Source organism: Balaenoptera borealis, assembly GCF_965194805.1.
Source record: "Balaenoptera borealis genome assembly, chromosome: 3".
Taxonomy (NCBI): Eukaryota; Metazoa; Chordata; class Mammalia; order Artiodactyla; family Balaenopteridae; genus Balaenoptera; species Balaenoptera borealis.
The window spans coordinates 168,096,148-168,109,444 of NC_138866.1; the positions used below are offsets into that span (position 1 = coordinate 168,096,148).

At 43.2% G+C, this 13,297-nt stretch overlaps 1 protein-coding gene across 7 annotated transcripts in view; it reads left to right on the plus strand.

Annotated features, from left to right (window-relative positions):
- The window catches only part of NRP1 (neuropilin 1), a 137,645-nt gene that overhangs the window by 62,114 nt on the left and 62,234 nt on the right, over positions 1 to 13,297 (plus strand). For all 7 annotated transcript variants that reach the window (XM_082385339.1, XM_082385340.1, XM_082385341.1 and 4 more), the window contains 2 exons: positions 6,160 to 6,315; positions 8,105 to 8,271. In XM_082385339.1, coding sequence (XP_082241465.1) covers positions 6,160 to 6,315; positions 8,105 to 8,271 — 323 coding nt within the window. The remainder of the gene's footprint in view (positions 1 to 6,159; positions 6,316 to 8,104; positions 8,272 to 13,297) is intronic.

Consider the following 13,297-nt stretch of genomic DNA (forward strand, 5'->3'; position numbering starts at 1 on the left):
ATGCATCACTTTAAAAAGTAGCTCAAAAGGAGGAGGCAAAACAAAGCAAAACAGTAACTTTCTTTATGCAGAGCCGTGACGAAATATTTCAGCCCAAAAAGACTTGATAACTTTCTAATCTAATGCCTTCATTTTATAGATGAGGGAACGGAGGCCTAAAAGTCTATGCAAGGTCTTATAACTATTTTGGTGACAAAACTGGGACCAATCCATGGTTTTCCTGACTTAAGTATTTTGCTCATTTCAGTGACTTGCCTATAGGTCATTAATTCATAAACTCATCAGAGGGTGAGCTCTTAAGACATCAGTTAAATCAAACCATTCATTTTGTAAATGCAGAGACTAAGGGCCAGAGAGGTTAAGTACCTGCTAAAATTGTAACAGTGAAATACACATCTATTATGCTACCAAAACATTTAGAAATTTAGGAAAGGAAGGAGGAGAACATTTGGACATTCCTCATTTAGATGGATTCCTTGTCTGCTCTCTAGGTAATTTTTATCTTTGGGGATTCAAATCGCCTCAGTACATCTTTGGTACACCTTGTTCCTATCATCTGAATGCATCGTCCATTCAAAAAATATATTTATTGAGCACCTGCCATGGGCCAGGCACTGTTCTAGCCTCTTGGCAAACAAAGCAAAGCTGGCTGCCCTGTTTAGATTCTACCAAGGGGAATGAGGTAATAAACAGGGCACATTACAGACAAATGAAGTATGTGTATGGAATGTTAGAAGACGAGAAGTGCTATAAACAAACAAAAAGAAAAAGAAAAGAAGAAAAAGTAGAGTAAAGGCATGAGAAGAACTAAGGTTAGTGGAGAGGGATGGGGGGAGTTTTTAAATAAGGCAGTCAGGTCAGACCTTATTAAGAAAGTGAGAAAGATTTGAAGGAGGCGGAGGAGGTAGCCATGTGGCCAGCTAAGTGAAAGTTCTCCATTTCGACCCTTGTGAGCTAGAAGGTGAATGGCAAAAATACACACCCAAATTCTGAACAGAGGGAGATAATATCAAATAATCTGTTGCAGCTGCATTGCTTGTCTTGTGTTTAGTCTGGTTTAATAGTAAGATTTCTCTGGAGAACACACACTGCACAGATCAGAAAGGGCGGCTTGGAAGTTCTTACGAATCATGCAATTAGAGCTTTGGAGCCATCTATGAAATAGTCAGATATTATTATCAAGATGGAGGAAAGAATATTTAAGTAAACTGTAAACGAAGAGCTAGTATAACGTGAAAGACATTGCCTTTGTCTTTGAAATGAGATGAAAATGATCAGTGTAATTCAGTTTAGGTATGTTCCTCAGTAGTAGAAAACACTGGAGAAAATCTGGGTTTAGAGAAAGCTTATGTTGTCATTGGAGCGCATGGCTGAGTTATCATTACTTTAGCCTCTTCTTTGCTTTTTTACCATATAAATAGGGTTATGATGATCTTATCGGAACTCCTTCATTAAGTAATGAGATTTGCCCAAACAGAGCACTGATTGATTTCCAAGTATTCAATCGGATAATTAGGAAAACAGTATTATAATAGTATTGTAATAATAGTTGGAACATTTAATAATGGGTTTATTTGTTCACAATCCAAATTTGCAGCCTTCCTTTCTAGAACTTATATTTAAATTGACATCTGAAAAGAAGGTCCAATCAACCAACTTATGTAGAAAGGAGCACATTGTTATTAGTGTCAAGGGTTTTCCAAAGTAGTAATTTTCTGGCTCTAGAAAATCACTGAGTTGAAGGGAAGAACAATTAACAATACAGGTTGTCAGCCTTGCAGTTCACCCATGTTTTAAACTATGCTGTGTTTGACTTATTCCCAGAGAAAACTGGCTTTGGAATATGAAAAATGTGATCGTGTATTTGTTAGTATTTATCTGGTCTCGTCCAGCGTACACCAGCATCACAGCTCACGCTTTTTTTTTTTTTTTTAAATTTATTTATTTATTTATTTATTTTTATTTTTGGCTGTGTTGGGTCTCGTTTCTGTGGGAGGGCTTTCTCTAGTTGCGGCGAGCGGGGGCCACTCTTCATCGCGGTGCGCGGGCCTCTCACTATCGCGGCCTCTCTTGTTGCGGAGCACGGGCTCCAGACGCGCAGGCTCAGTAATTGTGGCTCATGGGCCCAGTTGCTCCGCGGCATGTGGGATCCTCCCAGACCAGGGCTCGAACCCGCGTCCCCTGCATTGGCAGGCAGACTCTCAACCACTGCGCCACCAGGGAAGCCCCAGCTCACGCTTTTTTAGGCAGAATGAAAGACTGTGTCCTCCTGGGTTTTTTATCAGTGGCACTAGGAACGTTTTTGTCATGTAGTTCAACACGTAGAGTTCCTTGCCAGCAAAATCGCTTTTAGTCTTTGATATCCTTTCCAAAAACAACAACCAGAAGGTGCTGAAGGCTTGTAACCATCAAGTGATTTTATGTTGTATTTTTATCATAAGCATTGAATTAGACGACTGAGTAATTGAAGGTGACCCATTGATTCAGATTGACTTTGAAGAGAAGCAGTTTACTCCAAAACTTGAGATCCAAGGCGTGCACGTGGCAAACCCCACTCCTCCAGCTAGCACTCTCTTTGAAGCTCCATGGATTCCCAAGTAGCGGCTCTGGAGTCATTGGTGGAAGTTTACATACGGTTTGAGAGCCATGAGCTAAGCATGCCTGCAAATGCTTGTGCTGAATTACGGAACCAAACGTGAATGCCTAGCTCACACCACCTGGGCGCAGGTGAAGCCAGCTGTCCATCCAGGCTGGGGAAAGAGTTGGAACTGAGGCTGTGACCTACGCTCCCCAAATTATCAGTGATTTTAGGAATAAGCATCATGAAAGCTGGATTGAGTTCTGTTTGGTTTTTATTTACTTTCATATTAAAATTAACCTTCTACAATATAAATATAAAATATCAATGATATAAATATAAAATATCAATGATAGAAACCTTCCAAAATATAAATGACATAAATGTTGCAAATTCTTTTCTCTGGGGAAAAGTTGCAAAATTCAGATATTCTCCACCGAAAGGTTTATGCTAAGAAAAGTAGATGTAGCCTATCTTGTGCCTTTTCAAAATGATCCCCTTTCTTGTTTATTTATTCAAAATACCTCATTTTAAAAGTACCTCCTTATAGTAGATTGTTGCCTTTTTTTCTCATAAAAAGGTGGCAGAAAGCCAAATTGCCTGATTCTGAGGTAGGGTTATAATTAATGGAGGAATTAGTGGGAAAATACAAAGAATGGGGTTTTGCCATTTCCTGTTGCAGGTGTATCTTTCAAACAGCACAAATCCTGTGCTGCCTTCACACCTGAGAAGCTATGATCATCACAGGCCTGCTCTCCCCCAAGAGAGAGCTTAGTACCTGTTGCTTAAATTCTCCAGTCATTCTATTTTTGAATTATACTTCTGTTTTTGTGACAGTTTGAATTCATCTCCTAGGCCTTTGGCTCCACAATAACCGGAAGTAGGGAACCCAAGAGCTGTGGTCATGTAAATCCACAAATGAGCGCATACACAAGACAGATGAGGGTCTTGCAGCCGCTCTGGCTCAGATCAATATTGCATTAGCTTGCTAGGCTAAGGTCTCGCTGTTGTTCAGGAAAATTCAATACTTCTTTGTATTATAGTCGAAAAGCCTTTCACTCTTCTATCTTGAGGACTCCTAAAGAGACTTGCATGCCGCATGCTGTCCCGGGGCAATATTCAAAAGGACAGAAGGCAGATTTACCCGGCATGTCTTCAACATTATAAACCAGTGAGTCATGGAGACTCTCTGAATTATGAGTCTGCACTAGACAAGTTCTCTTCTGTTTGCTCTTTCAAAGAGACTCCACCTCCCGCCCTCCCCAGAGGAACTGGGTGACAGCAGAGGGGCGGTGAGGGGAGGCAGCCGGAGCTCCGGGTGGTGAGGGCGTGACTGCAGCTTTCCTTGTGTGCTTGTATTCTTGGTAAGGTCAGTGGCTGTGGCGATCTGAGAAAGACCCCCAGGAGTAAGGCTGTAAAATTTGCCCACAAACTCAAGAAAAAGAAAGTTATGAAACCACAATAATGGAATTTAAATGAGGGAAAAGACTGAGGGAGGATGAATAGACTCTAAGCCTCCCATTAAGATTACAGACCAGAAATGGGATTCTTTTTGAGGAAAGGAGAGACCTGAGTTTATGACTCCAGCAAGATATTTTCATGCATATGTTGCTGGCAACTTTGCGCTCTTAGGGGAAGGGGAAAGTGTTGAATTGGTGATAGGGCCACATTCAGAATGAAGAAAACTTGGCGAAGAGCTAGTACTTGTTGTGTGTGAGGCCAGGATTAAAGCCAGAGAGAAACAAAAAGCCTTGAGAGTTTCATCTGAGATGCTGTCTTCTGCCAACTGGGAAACCTGATATCATGACCTTTCCCCTCATTCTGCAGAACCGCTGTCCACGACCACGTGGTGCCCTATGGATTGTCTGTACCCGTCCTCTAAATGGGCAGACCCCTTGTGCTCTTCATAATAAAGCAGTTGACACACACAAACATTTGGTTGCTAGAGAGTGAGGGGTGACAGTAGAGCAGGAAATCGGTCACATCCATTACTTTGAGCGATGGAGAAGTTACCAGCTATTCAAACTTATCATTTTGCGCTAACTCAGATAGTAAACCACTTTAGCTTAGTTTCTTTCTTTTCTTTCCTTTTATTTTTTAAAGAGGGTTGGCCAAGAACTGAAAACCTGTTAGCCCAGGATCCAAGCACTCTAAAAAGCAGGGCTCTCAGATAGCCACCTGCCAGGAACTCAGCTAGCATGTGGGGCTCCAGGGAGGCCAGTTCGCGTGGGGTTCACTTTCTCGATCACACGTGAAGCTACACCCAGCTCTCACCAGCCGCCTTCTGCATCCAAGCGGCACACACCGGCCTGGGAACCCCACCTCCCTGCCGAAGGCCCATCCTTCCAGAGAAAGGTCCACCTACTGTGCCTCCTTGAACAAAGCAATAACTCTTAGTTGAAATGCACAGAACCACGGATTTCTTGGAGGGGAAAATGGTCCACACCAGATTGTCCTTCAAAGCCCAAACCATCTGGTATGTTTTTACCATATGTGTAATAAAAAAAAATCTAGAGAAAAGGGTTTTTTTTGTTGTTTTTTTTGTCTTGCTGCTGATCTGGACAGGGAAATGGAAAGATTTTCCAAGCCCAGGGGGCTTCCACACTGTCTATAAGGCAACTTACAGTTGCTAATTGCCACGGTTGGTCTAAAAGCACTTCAACAAAGGGATGGCCAGTATAAGCCAAATAACAACTTGATTGCCAATCAGTCAGTGCCCCCAATCTTTTTCTGCCTCAGTTACTTACTACCTGTTTCCTGGCGTGCAGTCAAATGGCTGCTTTGAGTCATCTCTTCGTCACTGGACACAAGGGCAATGCAGTCACCTCTCTGAGGTTTGGGAGATAAAAAACTGAGACAAAAGTCAGAAAGACACATTTTCTTTTGTTTTGATTACAATTTGCTATTATGTGTAAATTATTGGTATCTATAATTTCTAAATTTTTTAGATGTTACAATTATGAATTAGTCTTCAGATACAGCCCTGATTAGGACATAATCTACTGTCCTTTGTCTAAATCTGTGATGTTCATCATAAGGAGGCTCCAGGACTGAAAGATGGAAAGAGGAAGGGAGTGGGGGTCACCCAGGGCTGGGTCAGACCTTGGTACTGCTCTGGTGCCAGGACTGGTTTCCAGAACATTCCCCAGGATCCCCTCCTAGGGCAGGGGCATTGAGGACAGGTGACTCCAAGAGCCCCCCGTGGGTGATCACAAGCTGGTTAGAGTTCCTGGGCGCTGGACCATGTGCACCGTGCGGTCCTGGAGATGAATGCCAGGGTGCACTTGACAGCCCAAATCTCCTTTGCAATCGAAGCAAGCATTTCGATTTTGTTCCTGAAAACAGTCCTGCTCACTGGGGAATGTGGTTATGCCTGTTATTGCCCTTCAGAGCACACTTGAAAATCCCCTCTGCAAACCCGATCCAATATGTTCACTGCAAAACAATTAGCTAGTGAAGACTTGCTTGGGGTAAGAAAACACTTCCGGGTTCCACTGGGACCCATGTTCACAAATGGTTCTGCTGGCATCTGCTGCAGAAGGAAAGGTATTTTCACGATCTCTGCATTTCTCCCTCTGCAGTTGGTCCCCACATTGGGCGTTACTGTGGGCAGAAAACACCAGGTCGAATCCGCTCCTCATCCGGCATTCTGTCCATGGTTTTCTACACGGACAGCGCCATAGCCAAAGAAGGCTTCTCGGCAAACTATAGTGTCTTGCAAAGCAGCGTTTCAGAAGGTCAGTATTTATGCCTCTTGCAAAGCCCTGCGGTAAATAGTCACTGTTATTCCTCCTCACACACCTGCGGCCCTGTGAACACTACAGATGTGTTTTGTGAGTTGGAGTGCCAAGTGTTTCTTTTTCTCTTTTAAATGGTTTATATGAATATCAATAGGAAGAACTCTTTGGGGTGCTTTCTTAAAACTATGTGTGAGCAGGCGGCATGTAAGCCTCTGAAATTATGGGAGAAAAAGTGGGAAACGGCAAAACTGTGCCTTGAAACAATGAAATATGGCCAGACCACCTACCTGGTACCCTCCAGTGTGTATTGGGCTGAGAGCCAGGAAAGGACAGGCATCTATCCTGGATGAGAAGAACAAATCAGCATCAGCGGAGTTCATCGACAGGCAGGCAGGTAGGATGGATGGTGTGTGGTGGTTTGATTTGGGGAGACCCTGCTGGAAGCTGTTTTTGTTTTTCTTACGTGAATGAAAGTGGATATTCGTGTAAAAGAAGCATCTTTTAACTTCTGCTGTAACTTTCCATAAAAGAAAAACAAGTAATATGTTTTTTGTATCTTCTTAAAATACACGACTAAGTTGATGTGGTCTCCAGCTCTTTTAAGAGCCCGAGGGAAAAAAACCTGAAAAAACAATGAATAATTTGTGTTTCATCAGTTTTAGCTGCCAGGTTGTAACGTAGCACAGGGAAAAGGCAGGGGAGTTAGGAGACCTGTTCTACAGATATGCTTGTATCTTTTCTCCCAGATCTTACTGGAAAACAAAAAGGCCGATTAAACTTCAAAATCTTATTTTTACTTAATTTATTTGGTTAATCCACTCATGTATTTTTGTGCCATTTTATATTCCAAATAACAAACCTAAGCTTAAAAGTAGAAAACCAGTGAAAGAAAACCTTTTATGCCATAAAACCTTATTAATTATGATAGAAAATTCAGAAAATGTGGAAATTTGGTTAGTTGATGTTTTTCTGGATGGTTGAGAATCTTCTTTTTAATCACTAAATTTTTTTTGCACTTTGGTACTTTACATTTTCCTAAAATTGATTACTCACTTCCCAGTATCATAGTTCATACTTCATTGTTTGCTGAGTATATGAGGCCTAATGGAATCCATGTTTTCATGATTCATGGTCATTGTTGTGAATATTACTATTTCTGCTGTAAAACTGTGGTGCTCTTTGGGACCCTATGATACTGCACTTTACCCTGATGGATACTGTTGTGTTTTAATAAAATAAACCGATGGTGTTAATAACCATGGCCAGTCCAGGGCAGGGGCATAACAAAGGGGAGGCCTGGGTGCCAATTGCAAGGACTCTGAAAGATGGAGAGTTAAAGTCTACTTAGCCTACCAAATATGGGCTATAAATGGACAGAGTCTTTTTCACTTTTATTAGATCTTAGAGGAAATAGTAAAATTTTATTTAAATGTAACTCTTGATGTGTATGCATATGACATATCCGCATACATTCAACTTTGAAAATAAATCCGAATTTCCATCATTTCCTAAAAACTTTCTAATAGTATTTATAGTATTTATATCCACCTAGGCCCTGTTGGAAAAATAATCAACTGTGAGATCTTCATAGCCTTGCTTTTCAGAATTCTTGCCATGAAAATGCACGGATCGGTGCTACAATCCAATAAGTCCCTCGTTGTCATCTTTTGTAAGACTGTGTGAACATCGAAAAGACCGTTTTAGTTTTCCAGATCAAAAAAGGAAATATGCATCCTAGGTCCCCTTCGTTTTGATGACTTAGGGCCATTTTTTTTTTCCCCTCCAGACTTCAAGTGTATGGAAGCTCTGGGCATGGAATCCGGAGAGATTCACTCTGACCAGATCACAGCTTCTTCCCAGTACAGCACCAACTGGTCTGCCGAACGCTCCCGCCTCCACTATCCTGAGAATGGGTGGACCCCTGGAGAGGATTCCTACAAAGAGTGGATCCAGGTACGTGACTTATACTTGGCACACTCAGGGTGGAAGGTGTGGGTCATCTAAAACGGTTGTTGAAAAAAAGCAACGCCGTGACTAATGCCTTCCAATGAGAAGGACAGGGACCACCGCCGAGTGTAATCACTTTGCAGATTCACAGGATCAGAGAAGAGCAGGCCCAGATGACATCCCTGAAAACCCCTTATCTTCTCAGATACTTACATATGACTCTTACAGAATCTGAGCACAGGTGTCTCACTTGGGTACCAACTAAAAGATCTGAGGTTTTTTTTCCACAGCAGCCATACATTTTCTATGGATGTGCTTCCTACTTCAACAGATTTTTATTTCCTTAATGAAATATATTACCTGTACTTGGAGGTGTGCCTGAAGTCATTGTTTTGTAAGGTGTTTTGTTTGTTTGTTTGCTCAGGGTAGGAGAAGAACAGAACGGGGTTGAGGTTTACTTTCCCACACTGGTCCAAGCAGCACGTGCCCAAGAAGTGGTTTAGCTGAAGGCATTGGTCTCTGTGGATTACATACAGGCACAGACGTATGAAATGTACACGTCTCTGTCCTTAATAGTGATGTTGGTTCTGCTTTCCCCACTTTGCTCTAATATTCCCCTCCCTGCCTTCACCCTTCCACTCCCCACAGGCTCCCCTCCTCTGCACCTCCACCCAGACTCATCTCCAGCTTGTCCCTGGCACCACTCCCAAAGCCTAAACTTGCCCAGCCTTGATGTCTGGATACTCCCACCCAAGGCCTGATGTTCATGTTCTTGACTTTTTCACCCACTGTCAAATGAAACATCATATCTGGCTGTGTGGGTTAAACAGTGGGCAAATTATCCAATGTTATTTGCTGAAGGATCCAGATTTCCTTTTCAAGAGAGTAGGCAGAGCCTGTCCTGCACTAATTGCGAGATATATAAAAATGACTAATTCCCAGGGAGAGTTTCTAAGCAAGAAAGTATACCAGGATGATTAATCCCCTACTTTCTACATCTATGGCTGTTTCAGTCTGTTGAGCACAAATACCAGATTTTGTTTTACTTTGGAAAGGTCAATATTAGTTTAACATACACTTAAAGTGAAATGGCCTATTTCAGAAGGCTGAACTCACACTAACCTCGAAATGATAACACTGAGAAGTGTGTAGAGGGTGAGAAAAGAAGAGGCTTTTACCTTGGGTGGGATTGCTGAATCCAGCTCTAGATTAAGTCAGAAATGAAATGAACTTGCCTACGTCAGAATAGCTCTTAGAGACTTGTGTTTCCACATCCCCACACCAACCAGCAGTTCCGTGTGATTGACAGACGTGCCTCTGGAGAGACGCTTACGTTTTGCAGTGCTAAGCATGTTTGCATGGTAATGTAGTTGTATTCTCGGCAGGGTGGAGAACACTCAATAATTTAGGGATGTCAGTCTTGCAAGAGTTCTGAAAATGCAACGGTAGCAATTCTTCTGGGCAAGGAATTCTGTGTCAGTAGATGCGTGGAGACAGAATGGGCTCTCACAAAGCAATTGTCACTGGGACAGGGTTTACATCGCTCTCAGGAGTTGGGCACCATTTGAGGTGACCCCAGAAGAAAAATCTCAAATGGTCCAACTCTTTCTATCAAAGTATGGTCGGGATAAGCTAAGTAACCCAAACCCCCCAGACAAGAAGGTTTCCTTTTTGCTCATGCCACCCCCATCTCTGGCTGGCAGGGGGTCTGCCCCACATCTTCTCACACCAGGACCTAGTTGGAGGGAGCGGCAGTCATCCGAAACCTGTCACCAAGGCAGAGGGAGGAAGGGAGTGTGGCCAAGCACGCTGACTCATGAGGCTCCGTTGAGGAGCACGACACGAAGTTCATTGCCAAAGCACATCCCACGGCCGGCCACGCTTAACTTCCAAGGGGCAGCAATTCCACACGTGCTGGAGGGAGGACAGCTAGATATATTTGGTGACAGCACGAATGACACGTGTGCCATTCATGGGATAGTCGCCATGTATCGAGTATTTCCTATGTGCCCCAACTTCTGCTGAGTGCTTGCCTCATGTTTATTCAGTCCTCAGAGCGGTCCTGTGACAGAGGTTCACTTATCCTTATTTTTAAAATGAGGACCCTGAGGTTCGGAGAGATGAGTAAATGCCCAAGGTCACGGGCTTGGAAGCAAGGTCTGCTGGACTCCCAACACCTGCTTCTTTACTCTTCCATGTGCTTTATCTTTATCACTAATTCCTATATATTCAGGTGTATCTTGTGAAGCATCCGTCCCCAACCCTTTATACTTTTCCTCGTGCTGAGAAGCCTCACACCAGGATGAGCGGGGGCTTCCCGATTCTAAACCAAGAATGGGGAGCCCTGGCTCCTCAGCCCCTCCGGGAGGTGAACGTCAGAGGAGCTCAGCGTCAGTTCACCTTGAGGGAAAATGATCTTTTTCTTCTGCGGGAGCTCAGCGGGCTCATTTCCACGCTAGTTGCGTCTGTGTACTTGGTGGGAGGTCCTAACATCCACCCATCACCTAATTACGAATAATTTCATGTGTTTCCAGCTTTTCTGAAACTCCTTGGAAGGGGCGGGCTTGTTTTCATTGGATAGATGTTTTATAAATTAACCCACCAGCACAGTATAAGGGAGGCTGAGGGCAGGAGGTACATACCTCCCATCACAGGACCATTTGTACTTGACAGTCCTATTTGTATGCACATCAGAATGAGGATGGCATTTGTTTTCTTTTTCGGCTTTGTCACATTTTGCACGAAATATATCCCACAAAACATGGTGCTGTAGCAACAAGGACAAACACTTGCATGTGTTAAATTAATAAGGCAGCCCTGGAAACTGACTCTCCCTCAAGACAGGAACAGTCTTTAGTTCAATTGTTTTCTCTAGGAAATTACCGAGTGACATAAAAAAACAATGCATCGTTAACCGCCGGTGTGGATGTCCTCCTTGGTGCTTCCTGTGGGATCTGTGGTCTGGCAAAAAGCTTAAGAACCAGGGCAAGAAGCCCTTTAGTGAGGAGGAGCATGAAGGGAAGTCCCGGCTTGGACATTTCCACGTGGTCACATCCTGCTCCAAAGGCCACTTCATATCCTGAGAAGCGAAAACCTCCTACTTGTCCATTGCAGAGTTAATCACCCTGTGAGATTTGCCCGTGTTTTTCAGAGTATGCCATTCTGGTCCGTGTCCTAGAACTGCTGATCTTATTACTCATTTCATCTTTATCTCCTTTTTGTTTCTGGTTAAATAATCAAGGATTCTAAGGAAAGACTCAGTGTATCGGTGGCGCTATAAAAATTCTTAATTTTCAAGCACATTATTGGAGCCCAAGCCATTAACCTCATTGACACTGAATTTCTTTTCCTATAAAATAAAGGTAACGTAGCCTTCTCCATTCAAGCTCTGGCAGTCTACGAGACTGTGGATCTCAGAAAAAAGCAGGCTCGGATTTTTCTTTTCAGATCTGCAAACTAAGGGTGTAGAATGTGTCTGATGAGAAAACATGTTCTCCTAAATCCTGGTGTAGTCATTCACACACAAAGCAGAATTTAATTCGTTAATTATTTCAATGTTTTATTAATGATGGTGTTCACTGCACTATAAACAGATTTATCCTTCTAGCTTTAATTAAAGCTCTTGGGAGTGCTTTCCTCAAAACAACTGTGACTTTGCCCTGATTAAAATGCCAGGAGACAAGAGAAAAAAAAAAGTCAAGAGACATAATGCCTGGATAGGATATGAACTTGGTTGATCCAAAGAAATAAAAATGGCACTAGGGACTAATCGATTACTACACCCTCCAGTGACTTTAGAAACAGAATTACTTGACAAACCAACTCAGGCTGAAACTCTGCTCATCTCCAAATTTGGTAGCATTGTCTTTTGTGGGAAAAATTAAAGATTGGTGCTAGATTATTCATGCCTTCTCTTATTCCAGAGGAGCAGGAAGCAGTTGGCTTCTAAACCACATCCTGTTTGGTTTGGTCCATCAGCCCTGTGATGGATTAATCCCACAGAAGAGAGTAATCTCCAAGAAGACCCTCTGTAGCTGTAAGAATACATCAGCAAGCCCCTTCTCTGTTCACTGCATTTTCTGGTAGAAATGTTCATTCTGAGGGATGAGGAGAAGGAAAGTTCCAGAAGAGAGGAGCTCATGCTAACCTTCTGCCTAGGCTTGTTTCAGTGTTTTCCTTTTGCTTTACATGCATTTCCCTTTGATAATATTCCACATTTCCTAACTGAAGGAACTTTGAAAGCAGACACCAGTAACCAAAGGCCTTGGTGTAAGGAGTTGGGCTGAACTGAGTCAAAACACGCACACACACACACACACACACACACACACACACACACACACACACACACACACTTTCTCTCTCTCTCTCTCAGGGTTCACTTACTCACAGCCACAGCTGCAGGGTCGAAGAAAGTAGGTGCCCTCATTCAAACTGTTCAAATCCAAGCGGCCCTGGGTTGCTTTAAGGATTTTAAAATTCATTTTAAGACATGTTCTAACAACAAAACCTTGTGTTTCTATAGCATTTTCCCTTTATAAAAGCCCCTTTTCATACGCATGCCACTTTAGTCTTAGAGTGTAAGTTAAGTGGACCAGAGGTTCTTTATCTGCATCTTCCTATGAGAAGGCTGAAGCCCAGAGAGGTTAAATAGTTCATCAAGTCCTGATTTGGGGAAAAGCTGCAACTTGTGGGGACAGTCAGCCTCACAGGGCCAAAGAGGACTTCTTTCCTCAGACTTGGGACCTGAGTCACTGGGCACTGGGAGAGCCGGAGGGCGGGAGGTGAGTCACAGCTCAGGGTCAGATCTGAACCAGGCCCTGGTGCAGCTGGCCTTTGCAGAGCTCTTTGGCCGTTGGAATTGTGAGTTTTTCACCTCCTGCTCTGTCAAATGCAGTAAGCCGTGCAGATACTCTCACGCCAGCTAAACTGGGCAAAGTGAAAATCCTGGTGAGGTCTTAAGACCTCATGAGTCACAGAGGAAACTGTCCTTCCTTTCGCCAGGTTCCCAGCCCCCAGCCCCCAGCCCCAA